Here is a 26,216-nt window from a genome sequence, read left to right as displayed (position 1 = left end):
CATTGATTTTAGCTCGTTGAGTTTCATTTTCCAGTCCTTGGTCCATTTGCTGATCTTGTCCAGTGCACGCTGCAGGCGTTCAAATGCTTCCTTCTGTGACTCGCTCGATGACATAATGACTGTGTCATCTGCAAATGTTCCAATGAATGTCTCTTCGCTTGTCGGGATGTCAGCAGTGTATATCAGGTACAGTATAGGCCCTATTACGCTTCCCTGTGGTACTCCTGCAGAGGCTGTGAAAAAGTTAGAGAATGCCTCCTCATGAGCAACTCTGAATTTGCGTCCGGATAAGTATGATTCCAGTAATTTGACATAATTTCCAGGTAATGACTTGCTGATTTTGTGGATAAGTCCTTCGTGCCATACCCTGTCGAAGGCCTGTGAGACATCAAGAAATACAGCTGGACAATACTTTTTTTCCTCTAGCGATTGCTCTATTTTTGAAATAACACGGTGCACTTGATCGATGGTAGAATGTTTCGACCTAAATCCAAATTGGAAGTCGGGAACATCGGTTAAGGGCTTCAGTCTTTTTAATAATAGTTTTTCGAATAGCTTAGAGATCGCAGGCAACAAGGATATTGGTCTGTATGATGTCACTTGTTCGGGTGACTTTTCAGGTTTCTTCAACATTATGATTTGAGCAGTTTTGAAGCACTCTGGCACATGCTTGAGCCGGAAACATGCATTGTATAAGTATGTTAGCATGATAATAGCCTTTTTTGAAAGTTCCTTGAATAGTCCCGGTGAGATTTCGTCAATTCCAGGTGCCTTTTTAGGATTTATATTGTCATCTATTTCTTTAGCTACTTCCATAGGGGTGACAGTTTTGATTAGTTGCTGTGGTTGATACATTGGTGTATAATCAGCATCAGATTGAATATTGTGTGGTTGGAATACTGTCTCTAAGTGTTGTGCAAACAGCTCAGCTTTTTCTTTGTTGCTTCTTATCCACTCTCCTTGCGCATTTTTCAGAGGTGGTATTTGTAGAATTGGTCGTTTGAATTTCCTAGTTGCTTTCCATAGTGAGTGATTTTTATCAGCTGCAGGGCCCAAACCTTCCAAATATTTTTCAAAACAATTTTGTTTATGCTCTTTAATAAGTCGGTTAACTTTGTTACTTATGTGGTTAAATTCTCTTTTGTCTGCAATATTTCTGGTTCTATGCCATATTCGTCTTGTTCTACGTCTTTCTTTAATCAATTGTCTAATTTCCATGGGGTAATTAATGATTTGGTCTGGTTTTTCTTTTGGTACAGGTGTAGCTTCTTTCGCAGCCTCTCGTACAGAGTCAATAAAATTTTGAGTGTGTAGTTCGAGATCTTCTATAGTTTTAAGTTTCACTATTAAATTTATTGATTGGTCTAGTTTTTTCCTGAACATATCCCAGTTAGTGCGTTTATTTGTCAGGTTCTGTCTCCTTATTCTTTTAATTACCAGTGTGCTCAGTGTCATTAGCACTGGTGTGTGATCAGAAGTAAGGTCCTCTATTCCTTCGACCTCAATGTGGTTTGGGGCTATTCCTTTGGATATAAAAAAGTCAATTAAATCTGGTACCTTTTTACTGTCGGTCGGCCAGAAGGTTGGTTTTTGTGAGGAATGATACTCGCACGAGGAGCTCTGAATCGCGTATAGAAGGTTGTTTCCTTTACCAGGAGTTATAAGTCGTGATCCCCAAGCTGTATGTTTAACGTTGTAGTCTCCTCCAATAATAAATCTTGGCCCAAGGGAATTAAAGATGTTTATAAATTGGTATTTTGTGATGGTATGCTTTGGAGGACAATATGCTGCAGCAATATTTAAGTCAGCATTGCCATATTTAATTGTGATGATAGTAGCTTGCATGAATGGTTCTCTGATATCTTTTTGTTCGAAGTGCTGGATATTTTTTTTGATTAAAATAGCAGTACCACCGCGAGCTCGTTCACTAGGATGTGTTGTCCAATAAGCCGAGTATCCGTTTATCTTTATGTAACTTCTTTGTGAAAAGTGTGTTTCTGATATTAGTGCTAGATCGATGTTGTTTGTCTTTAGAAACACTTCAAGTTCATGGACTCTCTGATTGAGTCCGTTTGCATTCCATGTTAATATGCGTAGGGAATTATCTGTCATTTTTATTATGTTTACTTGGTGATTTGCACTGATTTTCAATTTTTTCCACTCTGGTTATGAGCCAGTTGAGTTGGTGTTTTATTTCAGTTTGAAAGTCACATAGCAACTGCATCATGCCACCGATGGTAGGTTCAGTTTAAGTGAGTCTTAAATAGATTTTTTTTAAGCAAAAGCAATTCTTTTTAAAGAGAGAAATGCAAGTATTATAGCATTAATAAAAACTAGCATGTTTTATAAAAATAAAATCGCGACAATAGAGGGTATTTCAAAGAGCAAGAAAAATCGGTTGAGCTGATGAAAATTGTGTCTTTCATTATGTTCGTCCCTGCAGTAATGCTTACCCAGAAAGAGTATTTAGTCACATGAAGTGTGTGCAAATAAGACCTCTTTTACTCTTATGTATTCGAATAAAGGAACCAAAGTAATATTTTTCGCATGTAAAAACTATAAAATATGTTCCGAACGAATAAAAAAAAAATATAAAAATCGAGTTTTGAGCTATTTGTCCCGGAATTGTCTCAGAAAAAGTTGGCAACCCTAACAATGGCACGGATGCCGCCAAAATGTAAGAATATTAACAGTATATATATAATAACAATAGATTTTCGAGTAATGATTTTAAACAAATTTCACATTTGTGTGGTTTTATCCAGCATGCAATTTTTTTATGTTTATTGAGGTTAGATTTGTGATTAAATGATTTTAGACAAATAACACACTTGTAAGGCTTTCCCCCGTGTGAGATCTCAAATGTGAACCAAGTTTACTTTTAGAAATAATTGATTTTAAAAAAATGTTTAAAAAGGTTTTATCCCAGGATGCACATTTTTATGTTTCTCGAGACTAGATTTTTCAGTAAATGATTTCAGACAAATTTCACAATTTAATGGCTTTTCACCTGTGTGAGATCTCAAATGTATCACAAGTTCACATTTATGTGGTTTTATCCCAGTATGCAATTTTTCATGTGACACAAGGATATATTTTTGAGAAAACGATTTTAGACAAATTTAAAATTTATGTGGTTTTATCCCAGCATGCAATTTTTTATGTTTCTGGAGAGTATATATTTTAGTAAATGATTTTAAACAAATGTTACATCTGTTTGGTTTTATCTCGGCATGCAATTTTTTATGTTTCACAAGGCTAGATTTTTGAGTAAACGATTTTAGACAAATTTCACATTTATGTGGTTTTATCCCAGTATGCAATTTTTCATGTGACACAAGGCTAGATTTATGAGTAAACGATTTTAGACAAATTTCACATTTATGTGGTTTTATCCCAGTATGCAATTTTTCATGTGACACAAGGCTAGATTTATGAGTAAACGATTTTAGACAAATTTCACATTTATGTGGTTTTATCCCAGTATGCAATTTTTCATGTGATACAAGGCTAGATTTTTGAGAAAACGATTTTAGACAAATTTCACATTTATGTGGTTTTATCCCAGTATGCAATTTTTCATGTGTCACAAGGCTAGATTTTTGAGTAAACGATTTTAGACAAATTTCACATTTATGTGGTTTTATACCAGTATGCAATTTTTTATGTTTCTGGAGAGTATATATTTTAGTAAATGGTTTTAAACAAATGTTACATCTGTTCGGTTTTATCTTGGCATGCAATTTTTTATGTGTCACGAGATACCATTTTTGAGTAAATGATTTTAAACAAATGTTACATTTGTGTGGTTTTATCTCGCCATGCAATTTTTTATGTTTCTCGAAATGACATTTTTGAGTAAATGATTTTAAACAAATGTTACATTTGTGTGGTTTTATCCCAGTATGCAATTTTTCATGTGACAAAAGGCTAGATTTTTTAGTAAATGTTTTTAGACAAATTTCACATTTATGTGGTTTTATCCCAGTATGCAATTTTTCATGTGACACAAGGCTAGATTTATAAGCAAACGATTTTAGACAAATTTCGCATTTATGTGGTTTTATCCCAGTATGCAATTTTTCATGTGACACAAGGCTAGATTTTTGAGTAAACGATTTTAGACAAATTTCACATTTATGTGGTTTTATCCCAGTATGCAATTTTTCATGTGACACAAGGCTAGATTTATGAGCAAACGATTTTAGACAAATTTCACATTTATGTGGTTTTATCCCAGTATGCAATTTTTCATGTGACACAAGGCTAGATTTTTGAGTAAACGATTTTAGACAAATTTCACATTTATGTGGTTTTATCCCAGTATGCGATTGTTTATGTATTTGGAGACAAAATTTTTTAGTAAATGATTTTAAACAAATGTTACATTTGTGTGGTTTTATCCCAGTATGAAAGTTTTCATGTGACATAAGGCTAGATTTTTGAGTAAACGATTTTAGACAAATTTCACATTTATGTGGTTTTATTCCAGTATGCAATTTTTTATGTTTCCGCAGAGTAGATTTTTCAGTAAATGATTTTAAACAAATGTTACATTTGTGTGGTTTTATCCCAGTATGCGTATTTTTATGATTCTCGAGACTAAATTTTGCAGCAAATGATTTCAGACAAATTTCACATTTGAATGGCTTTACCCCAATGTGAGATCTCAAATGTTTGACAAGGGTATCTTTTCGAGAAAGTGATTTTAAACAAATATCACATTTGAACAGCTTTTCTCCAGGATGTGATCTTTTGTATAAAATATGTTCAGATTCACTGGGAAATGGCTTTACGCACATTTCACTATTCTTTCGGTGAATTGTCGATTGTGAAGACTCGTCGTCCCATATTGAATCTTCCAATAAAACTTCGTTAGTCTTGATCTTCAAGCAATCGTCTACCCTCAGTCGAGACGATTCCTGAGTGGTCTTACACGAAAGACACACCCTGTCTGGCAACCCATCGCCTCTTTTAACCTGCAGATGGAAAAAAAGTAGGATCAAGCGGTGAGAAGAGTCAACCACAATAATTGTGACCTATAACCAGCACCGACCTGAATTTGACAGCAAGTCCGAATGCGTTGCTCCAGACGCTCTGGATGAGGATCGCCGAAGATGGAGACGGAAGATTCGGCCGGAGCTGGTCCGAGACAAAGCCTGCACTCCATCGTCCCTGTGTTGAACTCTGACAGCAACCACTTCTCTCGACTTGCCCTCGCCTTGCTATTTTTTTCAGTGACAAATTTGGTCTAAATGTGGTATTATGTAGTTATGGTAAACGGATTACTAGTCATATGTGAACTAGTCACAGGACAACCGGTCGCTCTAGATTGGTGACACATGATCACCCGTCACACTAAAACTGGTCACGAGAAAACTGATCACACCCTAAAACTGGTCACACCCTAAAAACGGTCAAGAGAAAACTGGTTGACCGATTTTAGGGTGTGACCAGTTTTCTCGTGACCAGTTTTAGTGTGGCGGGTGATCACATGTGACCGATCTAGAGCGACCGGTTGTCCTGTGACCGGTTCACATTTGACTTGTAATCACTGAACTGTTGTTATACCAGAGAAATGTTAGGCCACAAATTATTTGGATAGTTTCTAATTCTAAAAGTGGTCAGTAAAAAAATGAAAAATTTATCAGTAGTGAATTATAAACTTGATCAGTCACTTATTCTAAATGATCATTAGAATATAATAAACGATCAGTAATTTCAACAGTTCAACGAATAAGAGCCAAATTTCAACATTACAGCGATTGAGATTTCTTTTGAGAGCCAAAATTCTTTAATGTACATAAATTATATACGGGTATATTGGTTCACTTCCAAAAGGTTCAACGACACAATGTACCCGACAATTATATCATTGCCAATATGTCCACGCGACAAAATGTTCAAAATTTCTCAACCGTATCGAAAATTTTCGAAATTTAATGGAAAAGTAACTTTTAATTGTATTATTTATATCGCGGATTTTATTGAATGAGTTTAAATGTCAAGGGTTCTCAACCCTATCTAATATTTAAAATTATTTTGGAACCTTATAAATGCTAAACGTAATAACAATTCGAATTTGACAATGATGTTTAATGGTGATGAGTCATTCTCAGGTTCGAAAGATATCGCCAAGGGTTTTGCTGAGCATTTTAAATCCACATTTGTAAACCCATTCACTCAATCTTCGAATAATAATTTCTTAAAGTTATTCCTCTATTCTGTCAATATTCGAATTTGAAATGAGTGATATGGAGTATGGGTTCCAGTAGCTTAAACCTAATAGATCTTTTGGTCCAGACTTCCTGATTTTGTTTTGAAGGGATGCAAGTCCAGTTTATTATATCCTTTCATATCTATAATATATCGGTAAACGGACTACCAGTCATATGTGAAACAGTCACAGGACAACCGGTCGCTCTAGATCAGTGGTTCTCAAGTGCGGCCACTAGCGGATTTTACTGCGGCCACCAGCGACATAGTAAATAATACTAATATTTAAAAAAATATATATGTAGAAATGATTTTTAAACGAGCCGAGCCGTATGTGTGGTTGGTCAAACTGCTAGAGATAAAGTATGTGTGTGGTATGCATGGGAGAGGCCGGATGCGTGTTGTTATGGTCACTTGTTGTAGAACAGGCCGGAAGATATGTTATAATAAATAGTTCTGACTTAATTTGCGCGTTTCGCTTGGAATCCTTCACATCCGGATCCTATATATAATATATATATATATATATATATATATATATATATATATATATATATATATATATATAAATGTATATATATATATATATATATATATATATATATATATATATATATATATATATATATATATATATATATATAAATGTATATATATATATATATATATAAATGTATATATATATATATATATATATATATATATATATATATATATATATATATATATATATATATTTTTTTTTTTTTTTTTTTAAAAACTACAAAAAAGTAACTTAACAATAATATTATAGAAACCATGCTCATCAACTAAAATTATAGCGAAAAGCCTCGTGACAGAAGTTGAAAATGACAATTTATCTTCTGTTAGTGATTTCATAGATAAGATGACAGAAACAACTTCAAAATTAAAATTAAAACTTAAAATAATAGAGTGTCTTAAATCTCTGAATCTGGAACTTGATAAAAGGTTCGAAGAATTGAATATTTTTAAAACTGTTTCTTTTGTATTTTCCCCTTTTATTATGATGACAAATGAACATTTCATAGTACTACAAAATAGATTCAAATCATTTTCAGTATTGAGATTAATTAGGCTAACGTAAAATATGCATTATTAGAAATTAGTCATGATCAAGTACTTAAAAACCATTTTAATATTTCGGTTCAAAAATTTTGGTCGGAAATATACGTTGACAATGAAAAAAAACAAATTTAAAAATTTGGCAACAATTACTTTATTAATATTGTCTATTTTTCCCACTACCGTATATTGCGAAAGATCATTCAGTGTAATGCACTTTATTAAAAACAAATTTAGAAACCAGCTGACAGACGCAAACTTAGAAGCAGCAATGCGGCTTGCATTGGAAGAAAGGAGTATTGAGCACATTCCATTTGCATTATTATTAAATAAATAGATACCAAAATGTTAAAATTTCTTTTATTTCATGAATAAATTGATCCACTTTTTTTGTAACTGTTATTTATTTGATTAAATTTGGTGCGTCCACCAGACAATTCCATGGGACCACTATTATCACCTGTGCGGCCACGGTAAAATTTCGCCTGAGAACCACTGCTCTAGATCGGTCACACGTGATCACCTGTCACACTAAAACTGGTCACGAGAAAACTGGCCACACCCTAAAACTGGTCACACCCGAAAATTGGTCACAAAAAAACTGGTCACACCCAAAAATTAAAAATTGATCGAATTTTTGGGTGTGACCAATTTTTCATGACTAATTTTTGGGTGTGACTAGTTTTCTCGTGACCAGTTTTAATGTGACGGGTGATCACGTGTGATCGATCTAGAGCGACCGGTTGTCATGTGACCGGTTCACATTTGACTAGTAATCACCGAACCGTAATACGATACTCACATTCGAAAAGTTGATTCTAAAATTTTATCCGAGCTGAAATCGGAAAATAGCAAACGAAACATTGACCATTGCAAAATCGACAAAGTTTTCGATTTATCTCGCATTCACCTACGAAATAGACGTCAAAAATCAGATTTTCCATTTTCGAATGCGAGGAGAAAAATCGCGGCGGGCGAGCAAACAGCGAATCGTTTATGTCGCGGAAGTGGATGAAGGAGGGGTGGCGGCGGTGAAGGGCGGCCGCTTTTGTCGACGTTTTATTTTGACAGTTTTATTAAGTGATGCGCAATTAGCGAGCGGGCGGGCGGAGGCGTCGCGGCGGGCGCTCCTGAATGGACCGGGGGCTGGTAGGGGCGGCCGACGCCCCCCTCCTCATGGCTGTCGAAGCGCCCCGAAGGCTGTCGAATCACCCGCACCACCCACTAGCGCCACCCGCAATCGCACCCGCACCCCACTCCGGTGACACCCCGGCCCACTAAACAGCTGATCGCAAATCGCAAATCGCAAATCGGCTGTCACCGAGATGCCCCCGTCTGCGCCCCCTCCCGCCTGCGCCCACGCCCACGGCCACGCCACCTGAACTGCAGACATGGACGCCGAGCGGATCGAAAACATGCAGCGACACGTCGAGGACAACATCAGGTCTACACCAGCCCCCCTCCCACTCCCCTCTCCGCTTGTGCAATTCGCACTGTCACATTGACAGTGCGAATGGCTTCACGTGTCACTTTCCGACGTTCGTTTGTTTTTCATTTCTCATTTCTCATTTTTCATCCGACCAATGGGTGACCTTCGAATTATTTTTCATTTGTTTTTGCGTGTTATGTATGAAGATTAATTCAATCGACGTGATAGTGGATAATACGAGCATACACTATATATGTTATATACTATATGTATTGAATATAAATGGAAATATTGACTTTCAGCTTAAAAATTCACATTTCAGGCATTTGAAATTATGTATTTGGAATTGAACGATCTGTATAAATATTTAACTTTTAGCTTGAAAATGAATGTTTTTTATTATAATGGAGACCTTGGAAAATATCGAGTTATTTACTGATCGACCTTGGTTTCTTTTTTTTTTTTTTTTTTATTTCTTAAATGAAAAATCAATACAAGTTATCCTTTTTAAACTAGATAATACGTGAATCTATATTAAAGTTGAAAAATATATTTAGTATTTAGGTATTTTTCTTATAATAAGGTGACCATTCGTACTGATTTTACCAGGGCTGTATTGGTTTTTTTTACAGTACTGTTCTGGTAAGTCCTGAGATAAAACCAGTTCACTTTTTTATGTAATAGAATTGTTTTTTTTATCTAATAGATAGATAAATATATAAATTATTCAGCGAAAATGATTCCTACAAAAAAAATGGCAAATTAGCCAAACGTTGTTTCCGTTTATCAGAAAACAAATGCACTAGCTAAAGGATTTATTACTTTGATAAACAATATTGTATAGTCCAGTGATAAAACAAAATTGAATATTGAAACCTTAAAATATTTGCTAATCACTTAGCTTAATTTTAACCAGTCTTGTGTAGAATTTTATAAAAGCATTCAACAAAATTAATTCATCGTTTCATGAATGTGCATCCGTGATTAATTAATCTTCGTTTTATAAATTTAAATATTAAGAAATATGTTTTAGGAAAAAATAGTCACCTTACCTTATAATAAGCTGCCAGATGAAATTAAAAATATAGATATTGATTTTATTTTTTTGATAACTGTAAAGCAACACCTCTGTATAAATAAATAGTTTATGCCGGTTAATTTTCATTTGTTGGTGTGTACATATAATATATACATGCATACATACATATATATGTACATATGTACACATATGTTATTATTTGTATAATTAGATTGATTTGCTATTAAGATATTTCTTACGTAAATAAATCAGTTAAAATATGAAACAACATTATTATGACTAAATGCGACACAAACAATAATTGGACTAGAAATATACATACGTATATACATATGTATATATTAATGTATTACATGATTAAAAAATAGAAAAGCAGGATTACTAAATGTAAAAATACTGTAATTGTCACTTAGTGCAGAATTAATGAAAATTTTATCTTTATTAAGAGACTCTGTACCTAGTGACGAATAAACTCGGTTCCCCCCCCCCCCCAAATAAATAATGCCATTTTTCAGACATTCAAAGATATTTACTTAATTAAAAAGAGTTATAATTTAAACAATAATATTTATTATAATTTTCGAGGTCTTATGCCTGCACTCTCCACATATCGAGGGCCTTAGGCGAGCCTGTGCCTGTAAAATGCTTGAGAACCTTTTATACCCTCACAATGCTTCCATTCTCTACTAACTAATAGATAGCCAAATATTATTTGGCCGTAACTTACCGTCAGTTTATTTTATTAATTTAAAAATCTATACAACTATATACTCTTAAATGTTTGAGTGTAATACGAAAAAAATGATCATAATTGGTTGCATTTCATAAAACACGAATTAAGTATATTAAATCTATTATGTATGTATTTAATAGATTAACTTTGTCTTCAGTTCCGATAGTAAGCACCAAATTATGCAGTTGTTGGGACAGATAGATAATTTGAGCGGGGCAGAGAAACTTCTATTGTACCTGAAGCTACCCACTGGACCAATCCCCGTGGACCCGCTGAAACAGCCTGTTAATCCACTCGGGTCAAGGTTTGTTCATTGATTCATCGTGCAAGTGCATATACGGATCGAATAAATTTTGTATTAATCAATTTTGTTTTAATAGGGGTGAAATTCAGCAAACTGTGATGTGGATTCAAACTCATTTAGAGGTCGATCCAGAGATTTCACTTCCTAAACAAGATGTTTATGAGGAATATATGTGAGTTTTATTTATATATCTTTTTTTTTTTTTTTGCCTTATTTTATTACGAATAAATCAATAATCTTAATTATGCATTTTTCAGAGATTATTGCACAAGTACAAAAATGAAGCCTTTATCTACAGCAGATTTTGGAAAAGTTATGAAACAAGTCTATCCTTGTGTTAAACCTAGAAGGCTTGGAACACGAGGAAATTCAAGGTTGCATTTTCAAAGTGGTGTCTGTTTAAATTTAACTTTTTTGTATTTATTTATAATGTTTATGTTACTCATTAGATATTGTTATGCTGGAATGCGGAAAAGGATTAAGTTAGAGGTTCCGCAATTGCCAGATCTCGCAGACAAAACGAAGGTATAATTGTTATAAATAATGATATTGTTGTTTGAATGTATAAACTAACTAATAATATCAATTGTTTCAGAGCATGGAGATACCGATGGTTCAGAATGATCTGTTGATTGCCGCATCACATTTAATAAGAGAGTGGGCTGAAAAGCGTTTAGGTAGATATGTAATAAATTATTTTTGTTGTATACATTTTCCTTGTGGAGTATGTGAATATTATTTGATAATTTTTTGATTTGCACTTTCAGGATTTCAATTTGGAAATCTTTGCGAGTTAGCGCAGCATTTGGTTGAAAAAAATCTTGTTGAAAGTTCGTCTCCTGCCGCACATATCCTGTCAAATACAATTTCTGGTCCGACTGGTAATATAATTAATGATTAATATGTGCTTTAGTCGATTTTGAATATGCGATAATGTGTTGATCTATTTATTTAGAATTTAGTGAAAGTATTGATAGTAAAAGTTCGGAGCTTAGGCAAAAGGTTCAACAGAGGGGCGTAATCAAACAATTGAAACGAAAAATACAAGTAAATTATTCTATATATGTACATATATTAAATACTTATGCGTTTAGGTTTATATTTTGACTTTAATGTTTATATTATTCATTTAAGGCCCAACCTCAAACTTCTGTGAAGGCGCCGACAATAAAAAAATCAAAATCTCACGATGATGAAATGGAAGAAGTTGGAAATTTACCAGAGTCGGATCAAATACCGTGCAATTCCATACTGGCACAAAATTTTTCAGTCAAAACAGAAAACGAATCAACTTCATCTGACTTTCCATCCCAATCATCGAGCGCAATCGTAAGAAGCAAAGATTATGCACCAAACGTTTCAGAACCATCGCCTGATATGACTCCAATGCCTATGCGACAGTTCAATCCAGAGTATCCCCAGAATACAGCCGTCAATCTCACCCAATTACCAACGCCGAGAATGAGAACACCTCTAGTAATGGCGCCGATGAAGAATACACCGATGAGACATATGGGCTATAACGATCCTTACGACCGTATGTACTTGCACGACCCTCAACCGACTAATTTAAGTCTGAATAATTTTGTCGACGAGTCGACACACGCTCAGGGTTCGTCGAATCACAACCTTCCTATTAATCTCAGTAACACCAGTGCCGATTGCGATTCAATGAAGTCATTCAAAACACCAATCATTTATAAGGAATTTGATTCGCAGTCTACAAGGCATGAAGATTCGTTGAATTTGTCTGTGCACAGACGGGATACTTGGTTCGCTTCGGAGACGCCGAATGTTGTAGTTTCGCACGCCAAGCTTCCATTACCTGGTAAAAAGATGTTTTTAGAATCATACAATGCCAATCAGTGCAATCAATCTAACGAGCAGAACGTCAAACCTGCCATGCACTCCCCGAGCAGTTCTGGGCCGTATCTGCCGAAAAAGATGCGGGCTACAGAGAGCTTCGGTGGTAAACTGTCATCGGCTAGATTCATCGAAAGCCCCGCTGTCGAAATACCGCAGATTGAACCTGAAAAGTACAATAAAGTAGTGGCTGAAGATTTTCCTTTGCAATCTTCGACGCAAAACTTACAAAACGCTGTGCCAAATACAATCGTTAATTATGAAATGCCTAAACCAGTTTGTGATATGAAAACACCAGTTTTACAAGCCGAGTACACTGCGGCGGCTGCCGTGACTTCGATGCATCAGGAGTTGTTGGTGAACGAGGCGGATATGCTGCAGAAAGCCGCCATGCAGAATTTGAAAGGAGGTCAAAAGTTGTACAAGTACAATAAGAAGCCAATCAAGACTAAATCACCTGATAGTACAAGTAATTTTAATAAAAGTGATACTACTTCTATTCAAAGTATGCCCATCCGAGCTGTCACACGAGGCAGACCGAGGAAAAAGTCTTTATCGAAGGCAAAGTACACTCGGAGGCAACCTCGCAGTGGTGCAGTCAATCATTCACAATGCGCTCATATCAAATATCCTAAACGTTCCAGTGACTCCTGCAGCAGTTTGACGGAAAGCATCAATATCAAGACTGGAATTATATGTGCAGAAAATCATTCTGAAATATTAAACAGAGAAAGAGTTTCTAGCATATGCAATATGGACAAGCACGCGTTGGACGATTACCTGAATGAAGGCAACAGTCAAGAGCACGAGGAGGAGCTGATGAAATATTTTCAACCGAACGTTGCCGACTTGGATTCGATCGCCAAAGAAATTAAGTCTGAAAAAATTGAACCAGTTCTCGTACAGAAACATAGTGTCGACGTATCATCCACACCGGGTGTAATTACGACAGCTTCAAACATAAGATCGTCGACGAGAGTCACCAACTTAGACATGAACGAAGATCACAGTCAAGGTAAAAACGAAAAGCTGTCACAGTTGAGGGAAATCTTACAAAAGAATTTAAATCACAATATAAAGCCAACTTCTTCCATTGTAAAATCTGACGATGTGATCGGCTGTAACCCTGGCAGTTCTACAGTAGGCTTTAACATCACTGGGGACGGCAATGAAAGCGCCTTTACGACGATAACCCGACGAAAAATCGAAGAGTTTGAATACAAAGAAGGCTCGGCGTCGGCAAGTTTGAGCATGCTGTCTAAAAAACAACAGAGCAACGCCACCGACAGACCCAGTCCAGTACAAGACTCTGTCCTCGTCAGCAACAGCTTACATATTAGACGCCGTGTAAGTTTCGATAACCACAGCAACGAACAACGCTTATCATACAGCAACCAGGGCTCGCCAATCTACCTCAAAGGGCAGCACAGTGTACCTCAAAGTCCAACGTCCAGAATGCAACACTTTAACTTCATGCCAATTTCACCTGGTCGACTATCGCCTGTGAATTCAAATAAAAATTCACCAGTAGTGACGACGTGCAAACGAAGTGTAAGCCCATCTAAAATCAGCACGTCGGCATCTTGCACGTCTCCTGGCAGCGTGAGCTCAACAGCCAGCCCATTTGTAAGTCCTCGCAACACTCCAGTACCGCGAGCTAGAAATTCTTGCCACGAAAAGCCCACCAGTAAGCTACAATCAAAAAAGTTAGCCAAGCTAGGTATGTCTAAAGGATTGTATGTAGGAGTTAAATTGCAGTATAATAACAATCCAATATTGAAACCAGTTCAGAATGAACTGGGCAACTTTATAATGCCGAACGAGCAAAGCACGGTGCCTCGCTCTCCAAACTTCATGACTAAAGTTAGAACGTTCCCAATGTCGGCCCCACCGTCTCCTAATATCTTAGCTCCAAAGTATAAACCCAACTTTACAATTATCAACCAGACTCCGAGCTCGCCTCACATCGCTCCGAGTATTCCTCAAGATGTTCCGACTGCTCCGTGCTACATTAATAGAGAATCGTTAATCGTTCAAAATCTAGACATACAAAGCGAACACTCCCAACCATTAACGGCTGACTCCATATCGCAAGAAATAAGTCAACTGTTTGCTGATAACAATCTATCTTTAGACGACTCGAACAATTCTCTCCGATCTCAATCCGTTCCCCTTCATCAAAACAGTGTTGTGCCTGAAAATAGACATATTTACTTCAATCACGGTCAATCGAACAGTTCTACCATGTCTAATATGAACTTTTTGAGTTACAATAATACACCGTGCAATTCCGTACCTCCGACACCGGTCCCAAATGAATTCTGTGACTTTGGAACACTCAACGACACTTGCGAATCAATCAGCAAGGTCGGTTTGAATTCAGAAAATTTAGATAAAATATACAATGTGTTAGATTCAAACGCCGAACAATCTCTTATTAACAATGTGGTAAAACAAGACGATATATTGTTAAATCCGGTGAATTCTGACGGCATCGGAATATCGAACTTCACCCAGAATATATCCAATGCCGACAGTATGATAGATCCGTTGCTAGCGAGCGTAGAATTACCACCAATCATATCCCAAAACGGTGAAGCTCTATCGAAGATTTCGTTCGGAGATCAGCTTCAATACGCTGGTCAATCATCGATGCCCTTATCGAGTGCAGGTTTAATCAAACGATCCAACAGTGATGAGATCAACGTGAGCAATGTGCCGATCGACAGTCGATTCTATGTGTCGAGATCCGTACCGAGTACTCCCCTTCCGACGGCTAAGATATCCTTGCCGAGCTTCGATGTGAGCAAAACTCATCTGATATCGCACAGTCGGCGTTTCCAAGACGAGTACGTCGAGCAAAAACTTTTGGTTTCAAAGTCGGTGCCGTCGACACCGCTCCTGACCGACGATAGGAACGTGTTCAGTTACAGCAACCGAGATTTTCTGATCAACGGCAACTCTGTCGATCCGAATCTTTCGAATGCGTTCAGCGATAAGGGTGACGGTCAGTTGGAGCAGGGTTATCTGGGTGAAGCGGGGGCTCCGATGGAAGACGCGGCGAGCACGTCGGTCTTGGCTGGTTTGACCATGCCACCACTGCCGGAGACGATCGATATCGTCAATAATGAGTTGGCGCCGTTCAACGATGATTGTATTGATATAGCCACCGAGAATGATCTATTAGATATGTTATAAATTTATATATATATTATATATTTGATTGATATTAATTAAGAATTGATTATGTAAGTGGATGTCGTGTCATTTCATACCAATATATATTTTTTTAAATATTTGATATAATGTTGTAAATCATTACGAGACTTAAAAACTGTGGTATGGTTTGGGGTAATCCTTGCATTTTCTCACGTGCCTATCTTCTTTAATTAAATTTAATATATAATTGTAAACAAAAAAATATTAATTTTTATATTTTATTATAATTGTAATTATTATATTATATATAATATTTAAGGTCAAAATTTTTAAATTTATTATTATATTTTGTTGTAACTGATACAAATATTCTTCGATTATTTTTATATGAGTTCTAAAATCTAAGATTTCTTTAAGTATACTTTTTTGTATTGAAAATAACAGACGATCAGTTTAAATGAAATGTTTGCCTTAAATCATTATGACCGTGGTTGAATTTACGGTTTGGTGATTACTAGTCAAATGTGAACCAGTCACAGGACAACCGGTCGCTCTAGATCGGTCACACGTGATCACCCGTCACACTAAAACTGGTCACGAGAAAACTGGTCACACCCTAAAATCGGTCAATCAGTTTTCTCGTGACCGATTTTAGGGTGTGACCAGTTTTCTCGTGACCAGTTTTCTCGTGACCAGTTTTCTAGTGACCAGTTTTAGTGTGACGGGTGATCACGTGTGACCGATTTAGAGCGACCGGTTGTCCTGTGACTGGTTCACATATGACTAGTATTCCGTTTACCGAATTTACATCATGTTATAAATCATTCTAATTTGTTTAAAAATATCTATGCAAATCTTGGGGGAATTTTCGCCTATGAACTTTCTTTTAATCATTTTTTATTTAAATTATTATCACTATGAACTTTCATTTGAACTAATCGTTTTGTATACTTCAGTTGTTTACTTTCTCGGTGGTGTCTATCAGATTTGATTTTGACTAACTACTGCTTAAATTGTCAACCATATTTTTAATGATAATATAAATGGATACGCCATGAAAAGATGCTTATAAAATGTCGAAAATAATCTCAAGAGTATAAGAACATTGGTCATTGGCGCTCATCATCCTGGCGTTCCTATTTTGAACAGTCATAAATTCATCTCTTTTTATTATGAAAAGGCAATTCTATATTTCACTTCGCTCATTGATCTGACAATATATTATATTATATCCTACATTCTTCCGATCGTTTTGAAACTTTGCCATTTTGCGCGGTTTGGTCAATGATAGATATTTAAATCAATTCCACCGTTACGATGGTGAAAAATAATCGTAATAGAGCCGTTTAAAAATGCATAAATTTTGGACATTTTGACGTTTAGTGGTCAGTAGCCTTATATGTTTGACTTTCCGCCACCCTCTCGTTTTGTTAGATTTTAATTGTTTAAACGCCTATAACTTTTTCTTGTTCACACTATTATAGATCTTATTGCCTTATATACACCGGCCATATTACAAAGTTGTCCGTCAGTGCGATGCGGTGCAAACGATCGACAAGCGCCAGACAGACTAAACCACAGATTAACGACACGTGTACCTTATGCGTGCGCACTGCTCGCACTTACACTAAGCGAAATCTACCCGAAGTCCCGACATACCTACCCTGTATACGTTGTGTGCTTCTGATACTTTAGTTCTGAATTTTGGCTTATTAAACTCGCCAGAAAGATCCAACTCAATTTTAATAATTACCATTTTAATAGTTGCATCCGTGCACATCGAAAGATTACTCGTCATCTGATGTGCAATCTATCATTCGAGAAGACGAGAATTGTGTTTAAAGCTGCCATCCAGTTTATCTGTCGTTCAGTCTGTCTGGGGATTTTCGATCGGATGCACTAAACCCCCGTCAATGACCCATGCATGGATTTGGCATTAGACATCAAATTTCCAATACGCTTGTATGAAGCTTTATATAGGCAGGATTGAGCATTAATGTCACTGAAGGTCTTGTAAGTACTCTTGTGATGATTTTTCAACATTTCTATCTATGACTTTGGCTGCGTGCATACTGACCAACCAACTTTAATACTACTTTAGCTTGAGCTCATCATTAGTTATCAGGGGCGGGTCGTCGTTAAGGGCAACTGGGGTACTGTCCCACACAATTTTTTCCTAACCAAAAAAGAAAATAAACTTTGTATATTGTTGGTGACACATCAAGAGTCAAAAGTGTTACTTTATCCCGCCGCTCACCACGCGGTGAGTTGGATCGGTTTGTAATTCAGTCGTTTATCTGCGTGGTCCCGTGGTCGCCAGCTTTGGTTAACCTGCTACTCTGGCACTTGCGAGTGGTACTGTGTGTAGAATGTAAACAATTAGTCGAGGCAGAGAAAAATGATCCATATTTCCGTATACAAAGGGTGGCTTTAAATTGGCTGGGAAAAGGTTACTTAAGGGCAGAATACGCCAGACCCAGTTGTCCATATTTTCTATACGATTCGAACGACACCGTCAATGTTTTTCGACATTTTTAAATATATTTTGCAAGGTATGCTTAAATTGCTAGTCACAATATGCCAGTTCTTTCATTTTATCATCAAATATATTTTATTAATAAAATTTTAGATTTTTTAGAACACATAATGAACGAAGCTGATAATTTTTTTTATATTCCTTGCATTAAATTTTATTTTTACATACATATATATGTAGCAGGTAGGTTACGAAAAATATACGTATTAAGTTATATGTTTTTAAATTCACGAATCGCCCCTGTTAGTTACCATTTAGGATTATCAGAGAACCTTCTAGTATGCATGTAGTCTAAAAGTCTAGTCTTTTCAAGGTAGACCCACTTTAGCTGTATGTAAATAGGCTAACAAAAGCATTTACTAAACTATTTAAGAAACACTTTACGGAAGGTTTAATATAATTTGATTTTTTTTAAGTTTGCTTAAGAAACGTGCTTGCTCATGAAAAGTGATGACATCTTCTTTCTAGTTGTTTATTTGTATTATAATTATCGCTATTGTATCAATAAGGAGAAGTTTCAACATAAATCGAAGAATATTTGTACTTATTTGTCTCGTTCGATTGTTTCTTTTTGTTTTTAATTTTTTTATTTTCATTCTATTTATGTATATTTTTTTCTAATGGCAACTTTTATGTATATTTAAAGTCTAATTTGTCACGTATAAAGGTCTGTTCATACCTATCCAGCACGACCCGAATCCTGCAAGTATCCTTCAAGTACGGACAGTATTCTTTAGTACATTCTATATGGACGCGCATGAATGCGTAAATGCGCATGCGCGAATGGAGTATGAATACGTCCATATAATGTACCAAAGAATACTATCTGCAGGACACTTGCAGGATACGGGTCGTGCTAGATAGGTTAAGGTTGTGGCAAAGCAAATAGCCAATAATTCGCAGATATAGTACCTGCAAATAGCCAATAATTCACAGATATAGTACCTGCAAATAGCCACAACCATTAAAGAAACTGAGGAACCGTCTAGTCGACTAGGATGCCCCGCTGACATTTCAAATATTTTCACAAACTCACCGTTAGAGCGTCAGATTTTGATTAGACATCTGCCGAAAGTTGTGAACTTGTTAGTACTTTTTGTTGGTGTTTATATGTACCGTAAATGTAATACGAAATGCCTTTAATTTTTGATAAAATGCTAATTAAACAATCGTGTCATTGAATATTTTAATATGAAGTTTTTTGGAACGGAGTAGATGTATATTTTAAGGGTATTCTGTGGTACTATGGGTTATATGGGTACACGTTTTGCCTCAAACGATCGAACCAAGCCGAGCTCACATAATCAATTGAAAACTTAACAAGAATCATACACAGGTATATATTACATAGATGCAGTTTTAAATGAACTATTAAAAAATATTTACCCAAAAGAGAGGGGTGTAACGGTAGCTACATACATAGTTGTGTTTATTTTGTACGTGCTAAGCAACTTCAGATCAAATTGAAATGTGTATATGAAAAGCTTGAGTGTGTTTCTGCAGGTATATATCGTCCCGCGTCTCCTGTCATACTTGGTACTGTTGAAAAGGCGTATGTTTTGTAGTTTTCTTTGTAAATAATAGTTTGAGAGATTATTATTTTTATCAAATGCATGGTTGGAAGTTATTTTTATATTTGCACCGATAGATATTTTTGAATTTGAAACCCTCCCACTTGGTGATTTCTCTTTATTTTATTTTGTTTTTCTCTATTGCTTGTTGATGAACCTTAGGAATTATACAGGGTAGGGAAACGTATATGATTGATGTGCATTTTTGAAAAATGCCTCAGCGGACATGAAAGGGTTGATGAGTCGCGGCGTGTGGTACTTCTAAATGTAAGACATACGTTCAGAAGAAATACTAATATTTTTTTTCTCATTAAATTTATGATAAAACTTTCAGTCTAATTTTTTCCTGATAGATATATGTACAAATAATACGCATAAATAGTTAATAATCAATCAATATAAAAAAAAAAAATTATCTTGGAGATTCAATATTGCAATATTGCAACCACATACATGCATGGTTCATCATTTGCAATTGTCAAAGTTAGATATTTCAGTTATCGTTTGTATTCAGTTATTATTTATCGCTGATTTTCAGAAATATAAAAGAAAATCCTTGACATTTTAGAATCACATTTAGAATTTAGCCACATGTGCCATTTCTATATACCGCACGCCACTGTTAATGAGATATTTGTTTTAATTGTCGTATTTTACGTAACGATGAGAATATAGTGAGGGAAACGCTACAGTTGTGGGCCAGTGTATGAAATTGACTGCTTAAACTAAAACTGTGCAACAACTTCAGTTCACAGCAAGTCTATTGCTAATAGCCACAGTTTTTTCAATTCAAATTCAACCTTTTACAAATCAAATTCGACCTTTTGCAAATCAAATCCAACCTTTTGCATACATAATTACATTTGCAAAAGGTTGAATTACATTTGAAAAAGGTTGAATTACATTTGCAAAAGGTTGAATTACATTTGCAAAAGGTTGAATTTCATTTCATGCAGTTTTTTCACTTCAAATTCAACCTTTTGTAAATGAAATTCAACCTTTTGCAAATGAAATTCGACCTTTTGAAAATGAAATTGAACCTTTTGCAAATGTAATTATGTATGCAAAAGGTTGGATTTGATTTGCAAAAGGTTGGATTTCATTTGCAAAATGTTGAATTTCATTTGCAAACTGTTGAATTTTAAGTGAAAAAACTATTAGCGAACAGAAGCATCATTGATTGCCCAAAAGTTTCTCAGCATTGTTACCAAATTCTTTTTAACCTTAAAAATCCAAGTGGTCAATTATTGTAAATATACTGGCCGATAACTGCAATGTCTTCCTTAGATATTGTTTTTTTTTAATTATATATTTCTGAAATTACTTTGAATGAACTGACTAAACCACTTTTAGTTATGGACAGTATATTAGTGTCGTGTAGCTGGAAATGGACAAAATTTGTACCATGCCAGTAATTAATTTAAATAATTTTGATAAGTTTCCAGTGATACAATAACACATATTGTTCTGACTTTGGTATGGTTTTTTTTTTTTAAATATCATATTTATATATTGAATTTTGATGTACAAAATATGTATTGCTGTTTTGTTGTTTCTACATAGAGGTGAAGTGAACGGATCACTTTGTGGGTGACGGGCTGCTAACGATGAAGTTTACAATGATGCATGTATGTCAATTATGATTTTAAAGTGCTTTAAGTATGAATATAACAAATATTGTACATTAGAGAATTTTTAGTGAGATACAACGAGCATTTTTAACTCGACTTTGTATATTTTTTACTCAATGTACACTGAAAGAATTTTAAATTTTCACAACGTTTATCATTCTAATTCATAATTAGATTTTTAAATAATAAATAAAACGGCGTGTTTGATCCGAATTCTGTATCATTTCTACTGGCTTTATTTTACACGTGGACTCAAATGTAAAAATAAGTATTTTTCTATAATCAAATTTACATATGTGTATGTAAATTATACCGACGGTGAAAAAAAAAAGTTTTTTTTCCCCTAATTTTTTTGTATGTAGTAGTGATTAAATTATTTCGGTAGGCTTTTAATTTTTCTTATCACGTGCGAACGCCTGTGTAATTTTTATACCAAAGAGTACTTGCATTAAAAATGCTATATCTATATATCAAAATTTCTAATAAAACATCGCTTTCACTTAAGACCATACAATGCAAAATTTTCGTGCATAAAAAAACATTGTAAATAAAACGTGTACTTACGTGAAAGTATATGAGTGATAATAATATTCTTTAAATATTATTCTGCTACCATGAATATGTCGATATTATTTTTAATGCTTAGATTTCTACTATGCATAATGTTAGAAGTTAATTTGTGTTAATTTAATTTTCCGGTACTTCTAATTATTCCACATTTAAATAATTATTCATCCTCACGTTTTATGTATTTACATAATTGCATTCAATTACAACTGTGTAATTTAAATTAAATATATAACTTGTACATAAATACATACTATATTATGTAATTCAAACATGCAATGTCGAACGTTTAAACGAATTTGATCAGAATTTGTCCATTTGTTAAAGTCGTATGTGATTTTTGTCTGTTATGTAAAGGAAGTGTTTATATAAATATATTTATATTATATATATATATATCGAAAATTATTGTTGTTTAATAATGTTTATATTTGTAAGTATTATTTAATTGTAATATATATCAAAAAGCATGTATTTATAAGAGAAACAACAGGAAACTGTGTATATATATTTTTCATGTATACAGATCGCACAATTTATTATTATGTTATATAATATAAATACATACTTATTATATATACATGATATGCATAAATATAATCTATTGTATAGTTAAAATTATTTGTCAGAGCTTTTCTTTTGTTTTTTTTTTTAAACTGAATTTTTTCGAAGAACTGTGAATATGTGGGTAAAATTTTTAACGTGAGAGAGAGGAGACCAATTAAATATAAGGGTTGATATTTTGTGGCGACGAAAACTTTATATCACTTTTAATTTATATAAATGTAATACAGATTGATCTCTCAAATAAATACATTTGAAATTCCATTGTTTTATTTTTTTATATGAAACCAGTGGCGTGAGTGCACATAACAGTGCACTCTATAAAATATCACAATTCGGATTAACATAATTAATAACTTACAATTTAATTCACTTTTTTGAAAATAAATTATTTTGTTGTAACGAGGTGATATGCCGCGTCTCTTTCCACGATATACGATTCCAAGGGGAGAAAGAGACGGAGCATGGTGAGTGAGTATTTTGTGCACACTCACCACGCTCCGTCTCTTTCCACGATATACGATTCCAAGGGGAGAAGGAGAGATAGAATATGGTTACAGCGAGTACTTCGTACACTCCCACGTATTAGAGAATTAATATATACGATTTAAGGCCTAGAAACGATGTCAAACGCGTCCAAAAGAGGACGAATGTTAACCATAAACAACAATTTTATGGAAAAATGCAGCTGCCGGAAGACCACTTTAAGGTTTTATTTCGGATATGTTGGCCATTGTTGCACTAGATCCTAGCCAATTCGATTATTTGGCAGATTAGCATACGATAACATTATATATAATAATAGTGTAACGTGGGATTAGGCGAACGGGACTCAGTAAGTGCCCGAACAAAGGATACGCTGGGGTTCTCACAGAACGGGGCGAGTGCCATTAGGCCTACATGCCAAGAAAATAGATACGAAAACGGATCGGGTATGCTATGCTGGGCAACTTTTCCTTTATAAGGAGGTACACACGGTGGATCAATTATTTTGGAAAACGATAACATTATATAGGTACTAGTGGTTTCGCTCGGTATTTGTAATATAAACCGTTTAAACATGGCTAATCTAACAGTTAACATTCATTTATTTTTTTATTAAATTTATTTGAATCGAAAAATAATAATATTCAACGATATCGATATCATAGAAATTTTGATTAGTTTTCGAAACTCCCAACCAACCTTACAAACATAGTTACAAAGTCTCTTTCGAAATTATATATTAGATCAGGCCTGGGCAAACTGCGGCCCGCCACGCAATTCCATGCGGCCCGCGTGATTATTTCCAAATAACTTATTTTCCTTCAATTTTTTAAAAATAGTGTTTATTCATTTTTTTTAATATATCCGTGAAGTGATTATAATACAATCCCATGTATTATAATGTATCCGTGAGTATAATTTATTATAATGCAATCACATTTATCGACTTGTGACTTGTCACGGTGTTGGGTTGTGTGCGGATAGTCTTATCTGCAATTCGTGCGATTCGAATTAGCGCGGGAAGTCCTACGAAGTGGGCTTTTTTTTACCTAAATTCATGGTAATTCCATTGTGAACCATCCATTCGCCAGGTATTAAATCATAAAAATAATCCCTAAGCCTTTTTTGACCATTTTGTGAGTATCTTTCGACTGGCCAACACGGGTAGGTAGTGACGGGTAGTGAAACACAGACAATATATCAGCTTTCTTGAAGATCTTGATGCAGAGTACACAGATATTCCTTTTCACAGCCATATTCGATGGTTAAGTTTAGGGAAAGTACTTCAAAGAGTGTGGAAATTAAAGGATGATATCATTTTATTTTTAGAAATGAAACATATAACTGATTTTCCTGAATTCACTAACAATGACTGGCTTTGTGATTTTGCTTTTACTTTGGACATCATAACACACCTGAACACTTTCAACTGCATTTTACAGGGTAAAAATGTATATGCTCACGATTCGATAAAAAGCTTGAATGCATTTAATTTAAAACTCCAACTGTTTCAACGTCAAATATTAATTAAGAAACTGGATCACTTCCCAACACTGAAATCATTAAATATTGATCAAAGTAAAATTAAAAAATACGGAGACACCATCAAAGCTTTAAGTGGCTTCCGAGTAATTGAAAACAGCCTAGCAATAACCCGTGATCCGTTTTTAGAAAAATGGTGACAACATTCCGAGTGAACTACAACTGGAAATTTGAGATTTACAGTGCGATACAGATCTGAAAGATTTATACCGCCGTGAAGAAATCTGCAAATTTTATAATTCCCTGGATTCTGAAAGATTCTACTACCAAATTTAAACCTGATATTCAGAAAATGTCGAAAGAAATTAAACAACTTAATCATTGTCATTAAAATTTTAACCTTATTAATTTGTTTTATTGTAGTTATTTAACGCACACATACATGTATGTATAAATATGTATATATATATATACATATATATATATATATATATATATATATATATATATATATATATTTTTTTTTTTTTCCTTTATAAGGAGGTACACACGGTAGCTTAATTGTTCTGGAGTGAGTGGTGGTTACGTATGGACCTCCTGAATCGTTGAATAAATGCTGTGAAGCGACTTTTGCCTTTCATTTATATCCTGAATCCACCCCTACGCAATAAGAGTAATACATGTGCATAAATATATTTAGGTGTGGTTTGATAGATATATGTACATATAATAAAAGAGCTTTGGTTATTTTTGAATAATTTATTTACACTTTATTGTCAGTAGCTCCTGCGTTGCGAGCTAGAAAAATGAATGATTATAGTGGTCATAGTTACATAATAATATTACAAAACATCACAATGAATACTATTTAATTTTTTTTTATTTTAATAATGGAGATGACATAAATGATAGCAAAGTTTAGTAGAAAGATAATATAATAATAATAAACATTATATAACTATTGATTAATGGCACTATAAATTACATTTTTTTTTGTTTAAAAAATATGAAAATACTTTTCCAACAGTTTTACTTTTCCAACATTTTTTTAATACTAATTAATCATCGATTGATTAATTCAAAGTAGAAAAAACTGAAAAATCAAACAAACTCGTACATTTTCGGTTACATATTGAGAGAGAAGTATTTGATCGTGTACAAATATAATACTATTTTCTAGATCAGAACAATTTCATTTATAATATGTATGAACATTAAACACAACACCTTAAAAAATCGGTTTGCGTTTTGAAAATAGAAAACAATAAATAAATATAATATTGATAAATACGATAATTAATTCTCCAAATATATTCCTATATTATACATATAGAAATATTTCCACTGGAATACAGTAAATTCGCGATCAAACTGCATTCTGGCATTGGACTAGTTTGATATTGCGGCTGATCAATATGAAATACGATTATTTTGCCTCGCTTAATCGAGAATATACTGTATTTTATATATGTATGTATGTATATATTGTAGTATACGGTATAAACAGTAAGATAAGATGGTTAAAGCAATGAAGTTTGTTTTTTTTAAGGGAC

At 34.4% G+C, this 26,216-nt stretch overlaps 2 protein-coding genes across 2 annotated transcripts; one reads left to right on the top strand and one right to left on the bottom strand.

The window, feature by feature from the left end:
• Positions 1-1,893: 1,893 nt before the first annotated feature.
• On the bottom strand, positions 1,894-6,123 carry LOC143917054 (uncharacterized). Its single transcript, XM_077438441.1, has 2 exons — positions 5,057-6,123; positions 1,894-4,979 (listed from the first exon to the last, which is right to left on the bottom strand). Exons 1-2 carry the CDS (start codon positions 5,168-5,170, stop codon positions 3,123-3,125), a joined length of 1,971 nt encoding a protein of 656 aa, XP_077294567.1. The 5' UTR covers positions 5,171-6,123; the 3' UTR covers positions 1,894-3,122.
• Positions 6,124-6,977: 854 nt separating this feature from the next.
• LOC143917230 (uncharacterized) lies at positions 6,978-15,923 on the top strand. Its single transcript, XM_077438715.1, has 9 exons — positions 6,978-8,743; positions 10,658-10,804; positions 10,881-10,976; positions 11,062-11,178; positions 11,254-11,329; positions 11,400-11,481; positions 11,572-11,685; positions 11,760-11,851; positions 11,939-15,923. The coding sequence occupies exons 1-9, from the start codon at positions 8,691-8,693 to the stop codon at positions 15,863-15,865; spliced, it is 4,704 nt and encodes a 1,567-aa protein (XP_077294841.1). The 5' UTR covers positions 6,978-8,690; the 3' UTR covers positions 15,866-15,923.
• Positions 15,924-26,216: the final 10,293 nt, after the last annotated feature.

Source organism: Arctopsyche grandis, chromosome 9 (assembly GCF_051622035.1).
Source record: "Arctopsyche grandis isolate Sample6627 chromosome 9, ASM5162203v2, whole genome shotgun sequence".
In the NCBI taxonomy this organism is placed as follows: Eukaryota; Metazoa; Arthropoda; class Insecta; order Trichoptera; family Hydropsychidae; genus Arctopsyche; species Arctopsyche grandis.
This window is presented reverse-complemented; position numbering and strand designations above follow the sequence as displayed.